The 23,853-nt window shown below is 38.6% G+C and overlaps 2 protein-coding genes across 3 annotated transcripts; one reads left to right on the forward strand and one right to left on the reverse strand.

Annotated features, from left to right (window-relative positions):
* Positions 1 to 1,664: 1,664 nt before the first annotated feature.
* lrrc45 (leucine rich repeat containing 45) lies at positions 1,665 to 13,685 on the reverse strand. The gene is made up of 18 exons (XM_053511381.1): positions 13,606 to 13,685; positions 11,563 to 11,858; positions 11,170 to 11,231; positions 10,921 to 10,991; positions 6,984 to 7,162; positions 6,646 to 6,774; positions 5,807 to 5,919; positions 5,655 to 5,713; positions 5,259 to 5,336; positions 4,977 to 5,112; positions 4,564 to 4,641; positions 4,364 to 4,475; positions 4,148 to 4,218; positions 3,972 to 4,064; positions 3,373 to 3,465; positions 3,035 to 3,208; positions 2,450 to 2,597; positions 1,665 to 2,194 (listed from the first exon to the last, which is right to left on the reverse strand). The coding sequence occupies exons 2-18, from the start codon at positions 11,792 to 11,794 to the stop codon at positions 1,998 to 2,000; spliced, it is 2,025 nt and encodes a 674-aa protein (XP_053367356.1). The 5' UTR covers positions 11,795 to 11,858; positions 13,606 to 13,685; the 3' UTR covers positions 1,665 to 1,997.
* cabp5a (calcium binding protein 5a) lies at positions 13,013 to 23,506 on the forward strand. Of its 2 annotated transcripts, XR_008365623.1 has the most exons (9): positions 13,013 to 13,201; positions 17,575 to 17,767; positions 17,936 to 18,017; positions 18,286 to 18,316; positions 20,315 to 20,458; positions 20,700 to 20,809; positions 22,257 to 22,404; positions 22,504 to 22,604; positions 22,649 to 23,506. XR_008365623.1 is itself a non-coding variant. In XM_053511382.1 (8 exons), the coding sequence occupies exons 3-8, from the start codon at positions 17,982 to 17,984 to the stop codon at positions 22,530 to 22,532; spliced, it is 498 nt and encodes a 165-aa protein (XP_053367357.1). In that variant the 5' UTR covers positions 13,013 to 13,201; positions 17,575 to 17,767; positions 17,936 to 17,981; the 3' UTR covers positions 22,533 to 23,506. The 2 variants fall into 2 exon arrangements, 1 of the variants encoding a protein (XP_053367357.1); XM_053511382.1 differs by having other exon boundaries at positions 22,504 to 23,506.
* Positions 23,507 to 23,853: the final 347 nt, after the last annotated feature.

The raw sequence follows: 23,853 nt of genomic DNA on the forward strand, positions 1-23,853 counted from the left end.
AGAATGAAGAGTGAAAGCCTGTCACACATTCCAAACATCATGAAACTAATTCTCATTTGAATTTGACCAATGATGATCAACTCAATAGAAGTCTTTCTGGTTTATTCGAGGTAACGCTAATCAGCATTCCTCCAAGCATGCTTAAGATTTTAGATTCCCGAAATGTTCATTTAAATTAACGTGAGTGCGCAGAATAGGTTTGAGCAATACTGATCTGTTCTGTTTACTGCCTGGATGTCCTACTGACCGGATCGTCCTATTTAATTTATTTAATATATTGTTCCTTCTTTTATTTATTTATATTTAATCAGCACTTCTGATCAGGGTTGCGGTGAATCTTAAAATTTATCCAGGGAATCGTTTATCCAGTGTAAGGTTGAAATACACCCTGGAAGGATACCAGTTCATCGCATGGAACCACACCACACACACCAGACACACAAATGTTTACACACATTTACAGTAAGGGTCAATCATAGGTATGCATTGGAGGAGGAAACGGAAAAAAACTCAGGGGACGCCCCCACATACATGTTGAAACTCAGCCACGGTAAACTGACCTTGGGATAAAAAAAACATTAACCCTGGAACTACTCTCAGATCAATAGGACCCAAACATAATTGTTATGATTTAAAAAAGTTTTCCATACTGATATTAAAGAAAGTGAGAGTTTGCAGTCTTCTTGAGCAGAGATACAAAATGGCGCTTAAGTAGCCAGTTTAATGTCTTGTTTTGTACATTTGTATTATATTATGTTTGTAGGCAAACACTTTACAGGCATCCGTGGCACAGTGACATGCTTCCGACCTGCCATGCAGAAAGCCTGGGTTTAATACCCAGCCACTGGAAACAGAGCATTCTTAGTGCGGGTCCCAAGTTTAGATAAACTGGGAGGGTTGCATCGGGCCAGCCAGTGTTAAACCTGTGGCAAGTTGTACTGTATCTGCAGGTCAGATGTTCTGCTGTGGCGACCTCTTAGCAGAAGCAGCCAAAAGAAGAACATCAGTATGTAAACACTGACAAAAAAAAAATGGTCATTTACTTTTGTCAACTTATTCGTACAAAGATTTTATTGTATAAAATAAAACCAGTCAATACAACCAGTACAAAATAAAGATGCACCAATACAGTATGCACCAAAATATACAGTACTGAAATGAAAAGACAAACAACCTTGTTGTAATCTGTGAATTTATTTCTAAATAAACTGTTGGTGTGTTGATTTACTATGGTATGCGTAATGTAAGTGTTTCGAAGTGTGTGTACACGGCCTCGCTGTAGACAGTGTTCATATCGTTCATGCAGATTCTTAACCCGGGTTCCTGGAACAAAGGTACTGCAGACTTCAGCGAAAGGAGACAATTTGCTTGCATAATGCAATGATAGCTCACAGTTGAACACACTCTCCTTGAACATTCCCCACACGTTGGCATCAGGTGGTTTTCAAACTCGGGTCCCCGTTCACGACCACATACTCAACTATGAATAATTTTTCCTCCGTGGAGAGACCCATTTCCAACATTAAATGCACAACACGACTTCCTTGTCACTACTGGGAACACGTGTGTCTGCAGCTATGCCCTGTTTACAAGCGCAAATGCGTGTCCATGATGCGCAAGTTTCAGTACTGTATATTTTGGCACATACAAAAAAAAAAATGTAAAAAAATAAAAAGTGTCCTGGGATTTACTACAATTTCCTGTTCCTGAGATACTAGAAGGCTGGTGTAAACAATTAATACAAAATAAAACGTTTGTTCATTCTGAATAAAATCATGCAATACCACAATGAGATACAAACATGCAAAGTCAGCTCAATACATGATATCTTTAAACCAACATGATTAGAATTTTAAAATCTTTTCCAGAGATTTTACTGTTGTAACTCAGAGGCGTGATCAAGGCGACAACATGTCCAAGTCTCCATTCAAAATGACCTGAATGACTGAAGACATAGTAAAGGAATTAAGAAGGCTAAATTATGGATTGGGTAAGGGTCATTTTTTCGGGCTGTGGTGTCCAAGAGGGGAACCTTGAACGTAAGTGAGGATGGCACTCTGAAGAAAACTAGCTCTCTGTGCCTCATCGTCTCGCATGCGTTGGATCTCCGCTTCCCGTGTGCGCAGGCGCTCGTGCAGAGACGAGATCTCGCTTTCTTTGTCCAGAAGAGCCTCTCGGTGAGTGGTGCTAAGTGCTGGTCCAAAAAAACAGTAACAAGAAAACTATATATTTCAGACAAATAGACATGCTGTATGTACACGTACACTGATGATTCTCAAAACAGGGTTCATGCCTGTGCACAGGGGTTATCATATAGCTATTGTCTGGTTTCTAGATTTTACTGCCAGCCAGATAATAGCCAAATTACTGCACATGTATGGAGTAGCATAAAAATAGCTCTTTTTATTAACAGCAAATATGATGAGCCAACTTTTATCTGATTCATTACCTTTTATCTCTCTCTCCAAAGCAGCGATCTTCTCCTTTAAGCCGCTCTGCACTGTCCTCTCAGCTTGCAAGTGACCGATCTGCTCCTGCAGCTCTACCTTAACCCTCGTCACCTCCGCCACCTTCTCCTGCTCTTTCCCTGCAAGCTCCTGTGGGCAAGAAGGGTATGGCTTTATAACACCTTATACACAGCCTTATATACAGACAGCAATGTTGTTCTCATTAATGTAATAACATTCATCAGGGTTCACAGAGTTCATTCATTCTAGCTTGATTAAACCCTCTTTATGTCAAGTAAAAATAAAACCAGAATGTTTTTCAAATATTGCCAAATATTTTGTCCTATTTAAGGTCCAAGATTTCTCTGCTTGCTGTTTTAGGTTGCAAGATAAGAAGAAAGCATAATACTGTGACCTACAGTGAACTCATTTAATTTAATAAAAAATAGCAAACATGCGGTGCTACCACCCATATGAAAAGAGGCTCGAAGAATCTATGCCAAGGTGCTATCAAGCTGTTTTGGTGGCCCTAACTAATCCACATCGTGTTGCTTTTTCCTTCAATCTGTAACCCGCCTGCGCCCCACCTGCTGCAGCTCATCTATCCTGCGCCGTAGGCCGTCCATCTCTATGCTCTGCTGGCCGACTCGACTCTGCAGCTCCGTGACGGTCTGCTTCTGTTGTGTGCAGTGGCTCTGAGCCTCGTCACGTGCCTGACGTAAGCTCCGTAGTTTCTCCTCCATGATATTTAAATGCTGCTGCTGCAGGAGTTATATACATATGGAAACATCTCATCAACGCAGAAGAAACCAGTAATACACTGTGAATACACGTTTAGATAATCCTATAGTGATTTTTTTTACATATTTAAAAATAATTTAAATCATCCATGCATGGGCCCTACATTTCTGACAAAGATCAATACCTCTTCCAGTCGTACTTGTGCACGCATTTTCCCAAGTTCTTCCTCAGCCTGAGCCCTCTCGGTCACCAAAGCAGCCTTCATTCGGCTTAGCTCCTAGCAAGTAAAAAGGTTAGAATCAAATTTCCTTTTCTCGTAATCGTTAAAGTCTAACTTCTTAGGTCTGAATTAAATTCCACTTGCGCTTCTTGACTTTATACAAACTTTCTGATGAAGAGCATTGAATGGACCAAAAAGTAGGGGGAGATATTAGACTAAATTCATACAACATTTAATAATAATTACAACACTGAGATCTTGTCAATATTTGTACATTACAAATGGCCTGGAAGATACATATCCTCAGCAAAAGTTTATTAAGTACTGAGAAAATCCACTTGAATTATTTTGGAAAAATAACTTCCAATGGACTATGTAAGATCTTGGGGGTGGAGCTTTGTGAACATGGATGTAAATCATTCAATAGTCAAATTAATCTAAACATGAAACACCAACTCTTTGCGGGAAAATTACCTTGGTTAATACACTTTTAATATCATTATAATATGATCAAACAAAACAAGGATTTTTGGATTTATGGTGTAAAGATGAGTCGATCGTACCTCCTCCAGCTGGAGCCGCTGTCCTTCAAGTTTGAGAATACGGTCTTGTAGGGCTCTCTCACTCTCCTCCAGGTGCTTATTGACATGATCGACCTACAGAAGGGAGAACACATTCTCATATAACATATTAAGAACACAATCATGTGTGATGTGAGTTCACTGTATGTAAAGAAAACCTCTTTCTGATGCAAACTGTCCATGTCTTCGAGAGCTTGTTTGGATCTTCTCTTCTCCAAGTCCAACCGTTCTATTTAACGTAAAAAAAAAAAACACTGTCAATGGTAGAGCTACAGAGTGTGTATATATGTGTGTGTGTGTGTGTGTTTGTGTGTGTGTGTTTGTGTGTGTGTGTGTGTGGGTGGGTGGGTGGGTGTGTGTGTGTGTGACGTTACGTTCAGTTTGGGAAAGGCGTAATTTCAGCTCTGCAGTGGAATTGGTCAGCTCCTGCTTCAGCTCAAAGATCTGCTCTTGTTGCCCTTTGCAGCGCCGCTCAGCCTCCTCTAGCTGTACACAGATGATATGGACATTAACACACACTCTACACTTAATGATATCTCAAGCTGATATCAGTGCAGCCTCTCAGGCAGTGTACCTTGTTTTTTAGTTGGTGGTTCCTCTCGGTTAGACTACTGACTTCCCTCAAAAGCTTCCCTTCTCGAAGAGAGCTGTCCTAAAAATCAAACATTACTAGAGGTGGGCTGTTATGTAGTGTGATCTGACCTTATGCTGTTGATTATTTTCCAATACCTGCAAATCACAATGGTTTAATTTCTTTTATACGACAGCACTTTTCTCATAATTAATTCTTTCTAATTTGCTGTGAATAAAAACCGCTGTGGAACATGATACTATACCTAACTATAACTAGTTTCTGTTATCAGTTACTTTATGTCAGTGATATATAAAAATGTATCCAAGAATTTTTAACCAATCAAAATTGAGAATCCAAATAGCTATGAAATAATTAGATTTAGCATATAAATAAAGCAGAAAAAACTCCAACACCTCTTGCAGCTTCTTCATCTCTCTAAATTGCTTGTCCATAAGTTCAGTCCTCTCAGTTTTTGTTTTTGTCAGTACATCTCCCAAGTTATTGACTTTCTGCTCAGACAGAGCCAAAGCAGCTTCGGTCATCTGTAACCTGAAAATAAACAGAAATATACATAACGTTACCTCTGAATAAATATTGGTGGTCAGAACATAAAAAAGAACAATGAAGTCTTATGTGCTTAAAAACTAAAATCTAGATATTTCTATATGCAATAAGGAGGATGCTGGCCTGCTTACTTGGCTGTGAGGGAGTTCACAGCTGATTTGCGTTCGTTCAGAGCTTCCTGAAGTTGCCCCAAGCGAACTGATGAAGTTCTGAATCAGATTTTTTAAAAAGTGTCAATTAGTTTAATAATAATAATCATAAAAAAACAGACAGTTAAACAAATACCTCAGTTCACACGATTCTACAGGCACTGTTTTTTTTTCTACATCCTTCACATGTTTTAGCATCGGTATGATTTGGGGAAACGGGAGAAAACTTGAGAGGAACCCAGATGCAGAACTTCAAATAGAGCTCAGAACTCTAGGTGTTCAGGTGCTCGAATAAAAGGTGCTCAGAACGCACCTTTTATTCGCTACAAAATGGACTCAGAGTAATTTAGAGTAAAAATCATTGAGGCAAAAACTAACCTGCTGCTCCTCCCCATCTCATCTCTCTGTTTATCTATGGTCTCCATTAGACCTAGAAACTAAACGAAAGCAAGAGAACATTTTTTTGATGTATACAGAAAAGTAAAAAATTTGAAGCCAGAGGATTTTTACTACTTCTTGGCAGGTCTGACCTGTCGGTTCTTTTCCTCTTTGAGGATCTGGATCTCCTTGTTGAGCACCTGAGTCTTGGTGTGGCTTTCTCGCAGGGTTGAAATCCTATCTGTATTGTGATCCATAGACTGCTCTAAAAAGAAATGTACTAAATTGAAATATGGACTCCATTGCAAACAGAATCACAATTATTAATATTAACATATTTAAAGGTGGCATCAAGTATCATCCGGGAGGCGTCTATGCGAATGACTTAGCCACTATTGTGCCTCCAACTTACATTGTAAATATAATATTTATAAGTATAAGTATTGAATAAGTATAAAGAAAATACAATCTGGTGCCGTCAGGCCATTGAGGCTCTGGCTGGCTGATCGGAGGGTAAAAGGTTTAAGCCACACCACCACCTGGTAACTACTGCAGGGTCTTTGGTCAAGACTCTTAAACAAAGACATCCCATAAAACCCCATAAAATTCAGCCCCTACATGTATGGGAGGGTTGTGACAAGAGGGGCATATAGCATAAAATCTGTGCCAGATATTGAACCACAAAAGAAACAAAGCCCAAAGAGACAAAAAAATAAATAAATAAAAAATAAAATAATCATACTTAATTGAACAGTCTCTTAATAATGTTCCAGGTTTAAAAATATTTTTTAATTTAACCCTAATCTTTAGCATTTGTTTAAGGTTTTGAGTTGTTTCTCTTATTTTGGAGTTTGAGAAAACACAAAAGAATGCTTATGTATGTAAAAAAATAAAATAAAATAAAATAATAAATACAAAATTCACTATATGCAGTTTTATTGACATTTGGCTTTCTTGCTGTATAAGAACTACAAAGATTCTGGTATCTGACCAATGGCTTTTAGGGTGTCACTAGGGATGTTGTTGCCAGCCATCTCGAGCTGAAGGAGAGTGCGGTTCTGCAGTAGAGCGTCTAGCAAAGCTCGGCCGCCCAGCAGGCCGATGTTATTCCACCGCAGGTCTGTCTCACGGCCATCCGACATGCATTCAGAAAAATGTAAAATTTTAGTTTATCAGAAACAGAGGAGATATCTCGACATACAAACAGCATAGTGCTGTTGTAGCTACCAAATCACTTTTTTTTTGTAACAGAATGGAGTTACTTACATTCTAAGAGACAAAGAGAGAGAGAGAGAGGAAATGATCACTGTGTCTACTGTCAACACCCACCAAGCTCTCGTAAGACCGAGTTCCTTTTTAAGGCCAGAGCAATCTCAACTGCTCCCTGGTGGTTGATCTGGTTGTTGCGCAAGTCTAGCCGGATAAGGGAACTATTTGAAGCGAGACCTTCGCAGAATACAGAAAAGCCTTCTTCCCACATTCCTAAAGCATTCCACTCCAACACAAGCCTGTAAATTAGATTATGAAATATAATATTTAAGCACTGCAAATAACAACAGAATTCACACAAAAAATCTTAGCATTTAATTCATAATTCTGTTTAGCAAAGACTTGAGTTTTTTTTAGTAATAGCAGTAGCTCTGACTATAAGCAAATTACATGTTTCTATTAAAGGACTAGTTCTGATATTTAATCATTACTATAGTAACAGCTCATTTACAGGGACCTGCAGATGCTCCACATAATCATAATAATTCAAATAAAATAGCCGATATGGTAAAGGTTTTAGTATTTAAAGAACAAATCTCCAATGTCAGCACTGTATAACAGGATTTTTTCCATTAAATAAATTTCAGGGCAGATGACTATAAATAAATGTTCATTATATTAAAACTTCTGTTGGCCTCCCTGTCTTATCAGCGCTTTCCGTTCAGGGCTATTGTCTTCCTAGTCACTGCTCCATTGGACTTCCACTTGTTTGGTCCCCTGAAATCAGCCCTATGAGGATGAATATTCACTACTTATCAAGAAGACAGCAGTGCATTTGTGGCTCACAGCTCAGCCTAAAACATTTTTAATGTGGGAAAATAAAAGCTTGTTGGCAGATGGACAAAGGGTAGCAACGCAAGAAAATTATGTTGAAAAATTAAATACAGTTAAACCTTGGATTGCGAGCATGGTTTGTTCCAGAAGCGTACTTGTTTATCAAATCACTCATATATCAAAGTAAATTTCCCCGTAAAAAAATCCCGATTCATGGAAAATCAGAGCCGCCGAGTGGCGCAGTGGTAAAGTGCTCGCCCTATCTTCTGGAGATCACTGGTACGAACCCCGGGTGATGCTGTTTTCCTCTCACAGCCAGAGGTCTAGAGAGAGCTGATTGGCCGAGCTCTCTCAGGGGGGAAGGGATGAGAGGTACTCGCGCTCCTACAATAATTACGGCTCTACAGCCAATCAGGGGCGTCTGTGAGCTCACGCACGCGGAAGGAGCGGCTAACGCTTTCCTCTGAGTGTGAGCAAGCAGTTCAAAAAGATGCGGTTGGCTGACGTCACGCGGTTCGGGGGAAACACGTCATAGTCTTCGGCCCTCCCGGCTGATTGGTACTAGTAGCCTTAATGTGGGATCCTCCCAGTGAAGGGGAGGAATTGGCCACGACTAAATTAGGGGAGAAAATTGGAAAAAAAATCCAAAGGAAAAAAAAGAAATCATGGAAAATCTCAATCCATAGCCCAAAATCATTCAAATAAAATCAATTCATGCAAAATATGAAGTAAAAATAAAACAAATTAACATGCACTTTACTTTTGAAAAGAATCGTGGCTGGTGTAAGACGAGAGAGGAGAGGAGGAGAGGGGCTACTGGACGACTTTCCCACACACACACGCACAAATACACGACCACATGCACACACTAATGGAAACAATGCTTTGTTGGCAAACTTCAACATGGAATCTGTCTATTGATACTTGCTTTTGCAGAAGATTTTGCAGAAATGTGATGTTGCATTGTTTTATTATGACTAGGCAAGTCCTCTTTAAGGATAACTCCTATTCCATTTCTTTTCCTATTCACACCATGGTAAAACAACTTGAACCCTGCACTTGAAAGCTTTTAGCCTTGCTACCTTTCCACCTGGTCTCCTGGACGCACAGTATATCCACCTTCCTTCTCATCATGTCAACCAACTTTCTTGCCTTCCCTGCCATAGTCCCAACATTCTTTGTCCCAACAAAGTCCATCCTGTCACTTCTAAACTCTTGCCTTTCTTCTTCTCTTTCTGCCTATGAACACGCCTTCCTCCTCTCCTTCTTCAACCAACAGTAGCCCAATTTCCACCAGCACCCTGTAGGTCAACAGCACTGGTGGCAGTCGTTGTTAACCCGGGCCACGACCGATCCGGTATGGAAGTCCTGTTAATGATTCACATCATTTGATTTGGAAAATGTTTTACGTCAGATGCCCTTCCTGCCACAACCCTCTGCATTTATCCAGACTTGGGACTGGCACAAGAAGACACTGGATTGTGCCCCCTTGTGGTTGCTTTAAGGATGCTGATGGAAAAGTACAGAGATGGTAATAGGGAGTTGCATTGTGACTTTGTAGATTTAGAGAAAGCATATGACAGGGTGCCGAGAGAGGAGCTGTGGCAGAGAAGTTTGTTAGAGTGGTGCAGGACATGTATGAGAGCTGTAAGACAGTGGTGCTGTAGATGTGACAGAAGAGTTCAAGGTGAAGGTGGGTCTGCATCAAGGATCGCCTCTGAGGCCCTACTTGTTTGCTCTGGTGATGGACAGGATGACAGATGAGGTTAAACAGGAGTCTCCATGGACAATGATGTTTGCAGATGACATTGTGCTTTTTAGCGAGAACAGGGAACAGGTGGAGGAAAATCTAGAGAGGTGGAGGTACGCTCTGGAAAGCAGAGAAATGAAGGTTAGCTGTAGCAAAACAGAGTATGTGTGGAACCCAAGTGGAACGGTAAGGCTACAGGGAGCAGAGTGGAACGGTAAGGCTACAGGGAGCAGGTTAAGAAGGTGAAGGTCTTTAAGTACAGTACTTAGGGTCAACGGTACAGAGGAATGATGAGTGTGGAAAGGAGGTGAAAAGGCGGGTACAGGCAGGTTGGAATGGGTGGAGAAAAGTGTCAGGTGTGTTATGTGACAAAGGAGTGTCAGCGAGAATAAAAGGTAAAGTGTACAGGACGGTGGTGAGACCAGCGATGCTCTATGGCTTAGAGACAGTGGCACTGAAGAAAAGACAGGAGGCAGAGTTTCAGGTAGCAGAGATGAAGATGTTGAGGTTCTCTTTGGAAGTGACAAGGATAGAATGAATTCATCAGAGGGACAACCCATGTTAGATGTTTTGGAGATAAAGTCAGAGAGGCCAGATTAAGGTGGTTTGGACATGTTCAGAGGAGAGATTGTTAGCATATTGGTAGAAGGATGTTGACAGTGGAACTGCCAGGCAGGAGGTCTAATGGAAGACCAAAGAGGAGATTCATGGATGCAGTGAGAGAGGACAAAGTCAGTTGGTGTGAGAGAAATAGATGCAGAAGATACGCTTAGATGGAGGCAGATGATTCGCTGTGAAGAAGAAGTGACGTTGCATTGTTGTTAAACAGATTCATCTCCTGCACTGATACAGAGTTTTAAGTTGCAGTACAGGACGGTGGTGAGAATAAACAACAGTCACTACACTTGGACAGAAAAAAAATTCTTTACACACGAACACACACACACACACACACACACACACACATGGTTACTAAGTAAACATTAAACGTGCGCACTGATACACAATCGCACTGCACAAGAGATAGAAGAACCATTAGCTCAGTTGTGATCTGATCACATAAAGCTCGGCAGACGAAGCGCATGTGTACTACTTATTTATTAAGTTCAAATTCAAAAAAAATTTTTCCTCGTTTTGCAAAATGCTTGCAGACCAAGTTACTCGCAATCCAAGGTTTACTGTATTTGTCTTGCCAGTATTGTAGCCAGAGTGCACATCATTTTGACTCACCCTCGAAATAAATGGATAAAATTACAGTAAATAAAATTCTTTAAACAAATATTTAGTTAAAATAATAACTTTTGTGTTGTAACTGTAACTCTACTTTAGTTTTGACCATATCCAAGGTCAATTTAATAGGTATATAATATAAAGTATTTTAAAAAATCATGTAGAAAAAGAAGAAAGGTTTTTCACTGAGATATGCAGTTAACTACAAAAAGTAGAGTGCCAAATACACATTTTTACACTGACCTTTGCAGCGTCTTGTTTCTCACCAACATCTTCCCCAAAGCCTCTGCTCCTGCACCTCTTAAGTTGTTACCCTAAAAAGCACAAAGACATGTTTTTTAAGATAATACAAACTGTTGCAGAGTGGCTCTACATCTCCTACTTAGTTTTAGGTGTGTTTACAGTTGTTGAAAATATATTACATGATGTGCACTGATGTTATATTAAGTAAAAGAATTATAACATTTTCTTAAAATCCAATTCTTACAGTACCTTAAGATCGAGAAGCTTTACCGTGGTGTTGGAACACAACCCCTTCAGGAGAAGCTTGATGCCTGTGATCAACAGCAAAGGTGTCATTTAGGAAAAACAACACACCATTAGCACCCTTAAAGCCCAAATGAATCAAATGTACATCATGCAATACACAGTAAAGTGCAAAAATCTGTACAACTGTACAAGAGGTGAAAACTCTGTGTGGCATTTCAGTTTTAGCTGCTTGGAATTTATTGTTGATTAAATAATAAAGGATCACGTTCCTTGTTTTAACCAGAAACCACTGCAATCTTACAACCAAGTATTAAAAGATAAATCCATATTCCAGATGGTATTATTAAGTATTAGAGATCACACAGATCGCATCACTTTCACCTCATCAGCACTCACCTTCCTCGCTAAGCATGCAGTCACTGAGGATGAACTCAGTGAAAAGTGTGTCATTCTGCAGTGTCTTGCCCAGCATGGAGCAGGACTCCACTGTGAGACTCTGGCCGTTCAGGTCCAGTTTGGCGCCACCGGCCGCAGCCCGGACCTCCTGCAGCTGAGCCAAGACCGACTCCTGGGGCTCCACGCCTGCTTCCTTACACAAACGCTGGTAGGTTCGTCTAAAATTCTCCATCACTGGATAAAGGAAAAGTGTCTTGGTGTGAAGTTCTTATTCCCTTTTACACCAACCCATGGACCTATAGAAGAAAAAAAAACACAAGAGATGGCAAGACAGTTTTGGTAAACTGGAATGCTTAGATGGTGACGTCTCACCACTTCATGACATGATCACTTGGGCCTGACAGTGCTGGTGCAACAGCCTTAAGATTCTGGCTCTTGGTTTAATTCAAGTTCACCCTTTTAAACACTACAGGTTCTCTATCTTTCTCTCACTCTTTCTCCTGCATCAAACTTTTTGCACTTTTATATTTTAGGCCTCAAGTGGATAATCTCACCTGGATACTGTAGGTTTGTACAGATAAAGCCAGTTGCAAAGCCATTCTACGCTGGGGAAATGTTCACTTCTTATGGAGATCAACTCAAGGTTGCCCCTATTTAACTTGCACCTAGTTTAGGACTATTCTTTTAAGTACAGCAGGCCATACCATGAAAGATCTATGTTTTCGAAAATGTCTCTTGTGACATAAGCACCACTTCAACATGCCTTAGGAAATAAATTTGATCTTTTCTTTGAATTGAATCTTGATCTTGGTATGCTTGCCTTCACCGTAAACGAAGCACAAAATGGTGATCATCCGATGGAGCCATGAGAACTGCTGCTGTAATCATATATGACAGGCAGTGTTCAAGTCACAGACCAAGTCAATACAAGATCAGGATAGGAAGTATTAGATTTTTTTAAGAAAGGCTAATCAGGAAGATTGGCTTTAAGAGGCTGGTGTTATAGTATGTCTGCACGACAATTCCTGCTATCCGGTATTACCCAAATGAGGATGGGTTTCATGTTCCTGGTTCCTTTTAGGGTTTCTTCCTACTACCATTTCAGGGAGTTTTTCCTTATCACCGTGCTCATCAGGGACAATCCGATCATTCTGATTTATACACATTTCCATTATTTTCTTATTTGAAAATGATGGTTGATCATTGTTCAAAGCGCTCTACAAATAGAATTGAAATGATATTTAATTGGAAAGATGAAGGAGAACGAGACCTACCTACTGGATTCTAACTGCATGTTAAACAGCAACAAAGAAGATGAAAAAGAAGAAGCTCATACCAGACATCCTTTCCAGAGACATAGTACAGTTTGTCTTGACATTTCTACATCGGTATGCTATTATGATTTATAATCTCACTATACAGCGTCACCCAGACGAGGACGGGTTTTTTTCTGAGTCCAAGGTTTCTTCCTCATGAGACAGCGTGCTTTGTTAAAAGCGATCTACAAATCATACTGAAGTGAACAGAAGATTGATCACACAGAAGATTGATCACAATGCTGATCAGGATGAAGCTCTTACTGAAAGCAGTGGATGGAGTGCCATGTTAGGAAGTCTTGTATCTTCTGGATGAGTATGAGGTTCATTGCAAGGCTTCTTAATATTCCTAAGAAACTTTAGAGACTTTTGTTTTCTTATCTTATCTTTTGTTTTCTCATCTTATAAGTTATTTGTTTTCTTATCTTATAAGTTATTTGTGATGTTTACTGTTAGCTTTAATGATACATTCGTGTTATAGTTTATACCAACAATTAGAAGTGAAATTTGTACTTCTGCATGAATGAAAATACATTCTTGTTTTTTTTATAGATATAATCTAATAAACAAGTGTTTACTCATGGTAATATCGACTGCAAGTAAACAAACACTTCGCTACGCTAAAAGCGAACAATTTACAAGATAGTTGAACAAGTTATGAAATTAAAAGTTGGTTAAAAACACATTCAGCAATTCAGGAATGTTTAGTTTTTAAAAGAAACCTTACCGTATATTATTAAAAGACATCTCTATGTTCGAGGAATCGTTTCTTTTGACAGTTGAAACGTAACCAGGAAGAGACGCGTTAATATCCGCAGCACGGAATTCTGGGAAATGTAGTACTAAAGTGTAGTCTGGCACTCGCGCTAATTATTTTTTGATATCTTTTACGCTGACTGGTTTATTACTTTTTTCCCCTTTTTTTTGTAAATATGCACACAGACAAAACAAATGTATCATTAATAATGACAAATATTAATTTAAAATATTCAATTTCATTTAAAAGTCTGCTGCTTCAGTATTTTTTTTACATCTTTTTGTCAGATGTTGCCATGGTATACTGAAATATAATTACAAGCATGTCATAAGTGTCAAAGACGTTTATTGACAATTACATTAAGTTTCTGGGAAAAGTCAATATTTGCAGTGTTGACCCAAATTTTTCCATTCTCCCTGACATGGTGTCAATCACCTTTGGGCCACATCCTGACTGATGGCAGCCCACTCTTGTATGATTAATGCTTAGAGTTTGTCAGCATCTGTAGGGTTTTGTTTGTCTACCCGCCTCTTGAGAATTGACCACAAGTTCTCAATGGGATTAAGGTCAGGGGTGTTTCCTGACTTTGGACCTAAAATGTTGATGTTTTCACTTTTGCCTCATGGTGAGGTGCTCCATCATGCTGGAAAAGGCGTTGTTCAAGTTCAAGTTCAAGTAGGCTTTATTGTCACTTCAACCATATACAGTTAGTACACAGTGAAACGAAACAACGTTCCTCCAGTACCAAGGTGCTACATGCAACATAAACTTACAACATAAATCAACAGAGAAGCTAAACTAGCTAACTAAGAGGTCTAGTTAGCTGGCTAGCAGAGACAAGACAGATAGTCTTCTTCTTTGTCTTTCGGCTGTTCCCTTTCAGGGGGCGCGTCACAGCGAATCATCTGCCTCCATCTAACCCTATCCTCTGCAACCTCTTCTCTCACACCAACTAACTTCATGTCCTCTCTCACTGCATCCATAAATCTCCTCTTTGGTCTTCCTCTAGACCTCCTGCCTGGCAGTTCCAACCTCAGCATCCTTCTACCGATATATTCACAATCTCTCCTCTGAACATGTCCAAACCACCTCAATCTGGCCTCTCTGACTTTATCTCCAAAACATCTAACGTGGGTTGTCCCTCTGATAAACTCATTCTTAATCCTATCCATCCTTGTCACTCCCAAAGAGAACCTCAACATCTTCAGCTCTGCTACCTCCAACTCTGCCTCCTGTCTTTTCTTCAGTGCCACTGTCTCTAAGCCATAGAGCATCGCTGGTCTCACCACTGTCCTGTACACCTTTCCTTTCATTCTCGCTGATACTCTTTTATCGCACAACACACCTGATACTTTTCTCCACCCATTCCAACCTGCCTGTACCCGCCTTTTCACCTCCTTTCCACACTCTCCGTTGCTCTGGACCGTTGACCCCAAGTACTTAAAATCCTGCACCTTCTTTACCTCTGCTCCCTGTAGCCTCACCGATCCTCCTGGGTCCCTCTCATTTAAACACATGTATTCCGTCTTGCTGCGGCTAACCTTCATTCCTCTGCTTTCCAGAGCATACCTCCACCTCTCCAAATTTTCCTCCACCTGTTCCCTGCTCTCGCTACAGAGCACAATGTCATCTGCAAACATCATAGTCTATGGGGACTCCTGTCTTACCTCATCTGTCATCCTGTCCATCACCAGAGCAAACAAAAAGGGGCTTAGAGCCGATCCTTGATGCAGACCCACCTTCACCTTAAACTCTTTTGTCACACCTACAGCACATCTTACCACTGTCTTACAGCTCTCATACATGTCCTGCACCACTCTAACATACTTCTCTGCCACTCCAGACTTCCTCATACAATACCACAGCTCCTCTCTTGGCACCCTGTCATACGCTTTCTCTAAATCTAAAAAGACACAATGCAACTCCCTGTTACCTTCTCTGTACTTCTCTGCCAGCATCCTCAAAGCAAATACTGCATCTGATGTACTCTTTCTAGGCATAAAACCATATTGCTGCTCACAAATGCTCACCTCTGCCCTTAACCTAGCTTCCACTACTCTTTCCCACAGCTTCATTGTCTGGCTCATTAGCTTTATACCTCTATAATTGCCACAGCTTTGCACATCTCCCTTGTTCTTAAAAATTGGCACCAATACACTTCTCCTCCATTCCTCTGGAATCCTCTCACTCTCCAAGATCTTGTTAAACAAACTTGTCAAAAACTCTACTGCCACCTCTCCTAAGCACTTCCATACCTCCACAGGTATGTCATCAGGACCAACAGCCTTTCCACTCTTCATCCTCTTCAACGCCCTTCTCACCTCACTTCTACCAATATTTGCTACTTCCTGTTTCACAACAGTCACCTCTTCTACTCTTTGTTCTCTTTCGTTTACCTCATTCATCAACTCCTTAAAGTACTCCTTCCATCTTCCCATCACCCTCCTGGCATCTGGCATCCTTACTGTCTAGCCTAGCATACAAGTCCTCATATGCTCTTTGTTTGGCCTTTGCCACCTCTACCTTCACCTTACTCTGCATCTCCCTGTGCTCCTGTCTACTCTCTTCAGTCCTCTCAGTGTCCCACTTCTTCTTAGCTAGCCTCTTTCCCTGTATACACTCCTGGACTTCCTCATTCCACCACCAAGTCTCAGACAAGAGACAAGACAGATAGTCCTAACATAAATTACAACATAAATTAACAAAAACTAACTAACGAAGAAAGACTATCTACAGGTTTTACAGACAACAGACAACATAAAGTGCACGTGCAAATGTGCAAACGAGCAACAACAAAGTGACAGTGCGACAACGACATATCCGAACATAAAAATATGGTGTTGAGGTAGTAAACACAGCAGCAAGATTTGAGGAATTAGTGCAAAAAGTAATGAATATTGTGCAAAAAGATAAAAGTAATGAATATTGTGGAAAAGAGATAAACAAATTTCATCACCAAACTGTTTTTTACTATTCTTTATTCAGTAGGTTGGTGAGCGCTATAATCAGTCCTGTGTCATGCCAACAGTCATGTTATGAATAAAGAAATGTACAAAAGACACCCTCCAAGAGCAACTTCACCCAGCCATCCAAGAACAGGTTGGTGATAAACAACGCCTTTTCCAGCATGATAGACCACCCTTACATGGTTAATATGTTTGTCCTTATCAAAACCTTGGGCCACGGCTGTACATGTTGGCAGATTAACACAGAAATTTTGTGGTTAGTCATGTGAGTCATCTCTAGGTTAGGGAGTATCTGTCATCGGAACAAAATGCAAAAAAAATTACATCTTTGACTACCACTTTTTTTCTTATCTCTTACCAATCCTTTAACATTTTTTGCATCAGTAGTTTGCATATAATACAAAATAATTCCAAAACCAGTATTACAGTCGTCAATGCCAAAAATAAGGATTAATGAAGTGTAATCATACATTTATAAAACCATGCAGGAAGAGTTCTGGCATATGCACACACACACACACACACACACACACACACACACTGAAGGTCACAGTAGAGGACAACACAGTGAGGTTTAGTCACGGTGAAGTACGTAAGTATGGAAAATGTGAGAAACAAACATTGGAACTGCACAGTCTCTGAACGCAGGACACCTCAGCGGTTGTTAGAGCATCTGAAAAGATCATCAAGGTCCCTCTACACATTATCACCACCTCGTACAACCACTGCATCCACAAAGCCATCCATTCCATTCCAACTCTTCAAACTCCTCTTTCTTTCTGTCTTCTCTAGGAGGAATAAAATGCCTTCTACACCTCATGAACCCATAGCAGGGCCTTGTTCAATTTTGTAGGTGTGCAATATGAGTAACAAAAAATAAACTGTGTGTCATATACAGTATGTACTGCTTGATAACAGGCCTTGTCATGGTGAAAGGTTTTTTTTTTTCCTCTCCTCACTGATCGGATTGTAGATCATGTCATCACGTCCCCTCCTCCTGCTGCTCTCCTATTTGCCAGAAACTCACATTATAGAGACACTCACAGGCGTTCAGCAAAGCAGAGACAGGAGAGACAAGAGGAGGACAAGGGAGGACAGTTCAGCGGAGAACACACAGCGGAGTTTTATATACATAAAGCTTCCGCAACAAGAAAGATAACATATAGGTGAGATGGATAAACTTTATTTTAACATATTATGTAATTAAGATCAACAATTTACAATGTACTTTACATAATAGTCATTTTACCTGCTAATAATGTATTATAGTATCTAAATTTAAATACTTGCTTACCTAAATTTTGGACATAACTACAAAATAATGCTTTATGCAGAGGCCAAGCCGAGCAAGTTTAGTTGAAGCCGAGCTTCTTCAATATCATGACTGCGTGCATCTTCATACGAGGAGGAAAGTTTGTAAGTAACCTCACATTCTTTAAACATTTGACGTAATAACTAATGGATTAACGATCCTGGATATGTGTATTTATTTATTTGATATCTGATACATATGTACAAGAATTATAACACTAATACAGAGTGTAGTTTTGAGACCAGGAAGAGTTTAGTATTAGTATTAATTAGTATAAATTAATTAGTATAAATATTGTACTTATACTATATGTATACTAATACTTATTCTGTACTATTATATCTACTTATACTATTATATTTTATTTTTCAGGAGAGAGCCCTCGCAGATGATGAGATTGCAGGTAAAAATCACCATGTTCAACTAAAGTAAAATAAGAACTTAACATCTACTGTACATATGTAACTACCAAATCAAACCTCTAATTCCTCCCATAAAGAGCACATTGATTTTAACTTACTAGTAAAGATTTGCAAGAGGTACTTTATCATTCTGTGTTTCCCAAACCGTTGCATTTCATGTATCAAGACTTATGAAATCAGGAGGATTTCTAAATCCTTTTAAATCCTCTATGTCTGCGTTTTTGATTTTACCACAGGGTTGGACATATGGTAAGTTTATTAGCTACCTTATGGAGTGAGTAAATGCCTGGAAGAGTTTATGCTTGTGGTAATGCTGTCGAGACTTGTTGTTGTCACCTGGAAACTTAGTTGATTTGGTTCTATGTTTATGGAATGTTATATTAGATTTTGATCTAGCGAACTAAGGGAATGAATACTTACAATATAGTGCAAAAATCTAAGTACATGTAATCCTATTATTTAATGCTACATGAGTTTCTTTTCTGATTTCTGCAACATTGAGTCAGTGCAAAAACATTTTATAATTCCAAGCATTAATTTAGCAAGAAGAATCAGTACAGATAGTTAAATGTTATGCATCAGACCGCTTTTCAGACAAAAATACATTATTCTGGGATAATTTTTGTGAAATATAAGAAAAAAGCGACTGCAACAGCCATGAAGGAACTATCACAGATTCTCCAATATGCTCAGTAAAACCTACCAAAAAATTATTTTATAAAGCTGCACAAATTGTCCCTGAGGCAAGTAATGATATTTTAATAACAAAAGATTATTACAATAAACATTTACAAGGGACGTTCAAGTCAAATTGGGACTTTTGATTATGCGGAATAACAGAACACAGTTTTGAGAGTAAAAACTCCCTTTATTTCTCTTATAATCCCCTCTATCACCACCAACTTTATACCATCAAGGCAGAAAGTTTTGATCACTTTAAGCCTGATCACTTTGGAGTGAGCTCAGGACTGTATGGAGGCAGGGGTAGCTCAGTGGTTAAGGCATTGAATCACAGTTTGGAAGATCCCAGGTTTAAACCCCTCAACCACCTCAAGTTGCCCAACAGTGGAACTTGGTTGAGCAAGCCCCTTAACCCTCAATTGCTCAGATGTACTGTATAATGAGATAAAAAATGTAAGTCGCTCAGGATAAGGGCGTCTGCCAAATGCCTAAATGTAGATGTAGATGTCAGGAGAATGTGGCAGTAACTCACTACTGAGTTTCTGTAACGTGCAAGTGGTGTTGGTGAATGATTGTGTGTACAGTTCCCACAGACAGATGCGTCTCTTCAGCAAGTTATCCATCGATTTTCGAGGAACAGGCATTTCACTCGCTAAATGTTCACGGGAAGGAGTGGATCCAGGATCATTATTTACAGATGTACAGCCTTCTTTAAAACCATTAAAATTTTTACTGCGGCTAAGATTCTCATCACTCTACCATACTTGAAGCATTCTGTAAATGTCGGTCAGTTTTACGCCTTCATGAGACATGGCCTGGTTTCACTTGAAGGCCCCTTAGTTTTTTATGGGTAGAAACAGTTTAATTGAATTATTATTCAGTGAACTGTTGTGCTGCGATGGATTGGCACCCGGTCCAGGGCGTACCCCGCCTCAAGTCTCCTGGGATAGGTTCCCGGCCCCCCTGTGACCCTGTAAACAGGCTAAAGCAGTGTAGATGATTAATTGTTACATTAGAGCATTTCTTAGCATGTAATTTTTTGGAAAGCTTCTGCCCAGTATTGTATATGACTGTGTGTTCTAAAAGTATATTCGCACACTTAAAAAACTGTCAAAAAGTAATTGACCATAATTTCACCTACCATTCTGTCCACACATCTCATCTTATCTACTGTAGTGTTGTCTTTTTTTACCCTATTCAACCCTGTTTTTTTGTATTTTATTTTAAAAATCTGTTTTTGTAAAATAATAATAATAATAATAATCTTTTTCTGATGTATTTGTGTGTTTTTTCTGCAGAGCTTCTTGAGGCCTTTGAAGAGTTTGATAAGGATAAGGATGGACTGATCAGCTGTAAAGATCTAGGCAATCTGATGAGAACTATGGGTTACATGCCTACAGAGATGGAGCTGATTGAGCTGGGCCAGACGATTAATATGAACCGTAAATTCTTTGGTGTCTTCTTGTGGCATGTTGCAAATAAATATCAAAAATATAAAATTTAAAATATCTGTATATCTGTATATATATATATATATATATATATATATATATATATATATATATATATATATATATATATGACGATTACAATTATACATTGATTATATGAAAATTATTAAATTATTATTATTGTATTATATTTTGTTGAATTCTAACTATAAAGTTTTTGTCTCCCTTGCAGTGGGAGGACAGGTGGATTTTGAAGACTTTGTGGACCTGATGGCACCAAAACTCATGGCGGAAACAGCTGGAATGATTGGCATGAAAGAGCTGAGGGATGCTTTCAGACAGGTCAGTAGAAAATCTGACAAAAATTCATAAGTCTATATGTTAGGTATGCCCGGTATGATCTTATACTACACTGAGTTAGAGCACATGGTCTGAACCTTCTGTCAATATTTATAAAGGGCAAGTTGGGTATGTTCAGAAATAGATTCAGCATCTGCCTTTCTGAGTCCAGCGTTTTGATCATGAAGATCACCTGCATGAAGTTCATAACTTCATGTTTTCCAGATTACACTTGCCTTTAAGCCCAAAACCATCAGGAACAGAAAATTAGAACTAAAATCTATTTTTTCAAGATGTCAATTTCAATATAATTAAAAAATGTAAAATGTAAAATACTAATGTAATGATATACAATGAGATATGATTGTAAAAATAGCAAGCATTGAACTAAACATCTACTCTGTATGTTTACATAGTCTCAGTATATTGCTGAATAAATAGTAGTATAAGTAATCACATTCATCCTGAAAAGTTGGTTTAATTTAACTCAATTTAAGCTTATAAAATAGTCTTTAACTTATTTATGACACAAATTAATGACCAGAAAGAATCACAATAAATATACTATCAAGATATGTATTTAAACAAGTTGTAAAGAACAACAAATTACTACAAAATATGTGCAATAAAATCTTTTTTTTCCTGAATATTTCTGAACATTTCTGAACAGTGTGCTTGGTAATGTGACTGGGGCTCATTATAATATCTGAAGAAGAAACATGGCACAAAAAAGAAAACATAAACAGTTACATATTCTGTGAAGAACTGAAGCAAAGTGTCACAAACACTATTTAATCAAAGTAGAGCTCAAATAAAAGGGCAGTTTAAAAGATGGCCAGTGTGTGATTTTTTATGCAATTTTTATAAATTCACCATAATTTCATTTTTGCCAATATTTCCAGGTTTGTTTTGTTTCGCTTGTACTTTTATATGCTTATATGTTTTTTTATACTGTTACTTTTCCAAAAAGCATTTGACGTATCTTATTCCATGCATACATGTGAAAAAATCTTATATGGTCTAAAAATCTGTAAGATATGCCTTAAATAAATCCATGACACCATACTGTGCAGCCAAGGGCTACAATATCTTGTGCATGGGATGTAACCTATTTTACTGAATGTACTGTACAAAACCACGCTGTGAAACAAATTCAAACTGTCGAACACCGGCTCTAGTCGATATTACACAAAAAAAAGATCCTGGTTTTTTTTTTTTTTTTTAAGTCCATTCCATGTCCAACTCTCTCAGTAGTATTTAAATCTGTGACTGCATGCATGGGCGAATTCTGAATACCGATGTGCACATTTTTTATATTAAATTCCTCTTAAGCATACCTAAATACAGTGAAGCCAGCCCACTCTATACTTGACACCTAATAAAATTCATTAGAAGTTGTAGAATGGTTTATTATTTATTCAGTTTTTTATTTGTTGTTGTTCTTCTGCAGTTTGACATGGACGGTGATGGGGAGATCACGACAGAGGAGCTGAAGTTGGCCATGAACAAGCTGTTGGGGGAAAACATGAATCAAAAAGAGATTGACGCGGTGGTTAGGGAGGTCGATAACAATGGTGATGGAACTGTAGACTTCGAAGGTGTGCACCATTGCTAATAATCTTTATCATAAGAAATAACATTTCAACTTTTTATTTATTTATTTTCACATTATGCCCTAATCTTTGCCTTTTTTGCAGAGTTTGTGAAAATGATGTCAAGCTGCTGAGAGGTGCAGAGGTGGAACATGATGACGTACAATTACTTTGATACTGTACTTTATTTGGGTTTTTAACCGACTGTACCGTTCTTTCATTCACTTAATAATGTTCAAATTTATCCTTAATACATTTTCAGACTACATCGCTACAGTCCTCCGTAATCGTACACAGGATTTGGATAATTAGAATTAAAATTCATAACAAATATAAACTTAAGCATACTTAACAGTGAGAATAAAACCAAATCATCAATATTGTAATTTATCTGTGATCTACTATAGACTGATCAGTCATAACATTAAAATGCAAGACAATATGCCCAAGGTTCCCCCTTGTGCCACTAGAGTAGCCCTGGTCCCTCGGGGCATGACTCCTACGCAAAACCTGTAGGGATGTGCTGTGGTGTCTGGAACAGGGACGTGGCGGGGTGTGGCATCCATGGATCAGGTTTGTTTTTCCGGCACATTCCATGGATGCTCGGTCAGATTGAGATCTGGGGAATTTGAAGGTGAGATTAACAACCTTAAATTATTTCTTCTGTTACACCCCATACATGGCAGGCTGTGATACACTGGCTGTTCCGGTGCCTTTCTGTAATGGTCAGCATTAACTTTCCTGTAATTTGTGCTAAATTAGCTTTCCTGTGGGATCGGACTGGATCCTTGGGTGCCTATGTCACCTGTTAACTGGAATATAATTGATAATCAATATTAGTCAATTCACCAGCCAGTGATGTTAATATTGTGTTTTTATGTTAAAAAAAGGTATCATTAAAGTATCATTATTGCAATTCAACTATCTTTAACATTAAACAATTAATTATACTAGTTAACATTTGAGAGATTGAAAGTAAAGATTTTTTTCTGCATTCCTTGGTTACTTTATGCTTAAAAAACATAAATTTCCAACAAGTAAATGAAATCAGAGTGCGGCTTGAGCTAGATTTTGTTTGTTTTTTGTAAATCTTTCTTGTACTTTCATACTTTAATAAAACTTAAAAGATTAAACTTTTCTACTTTTACTTGAATTAAGAATTCGAAGTTTTACATTTTTATCAGATAATGTGTTGTATTGCACTTTTACGTCTAGTAAAGAAAGATCTGTGCAGTGTGTATTTAAAATAAAATACAATATATAGGAATAGCACAAATTAATTGACATATTCGTAGTATATATACTGTACATATAGGGATAACAAAATTATATATAATAACAACTGACAAGAATCATGGTTATAATTGGCTAAAACAAAATTACAGTGCTGTTCACCGCTATCTTTCCTATAGAGCTAAATCCAAATCCTACTTTAATCATTTCTCTTTTCATGAC

The sequence above is a fragment of the Clarias gariepinus genome, chromosome 14 (genome assembly GCF_024256425.1).
Source record: "Clarias gariepinus isolate MV-2021 ecotype Netherlands chromosome 14, CGAR_prim_01v2, whole genome shotgun sequence".
NCBI classification, from domain to species: domain Eukaryota; kingdom Metazoa; phylum Chordata; class Actinopteri; order Siluriformes; family Clariidae; genus Clarias; species Clarias gariepinus.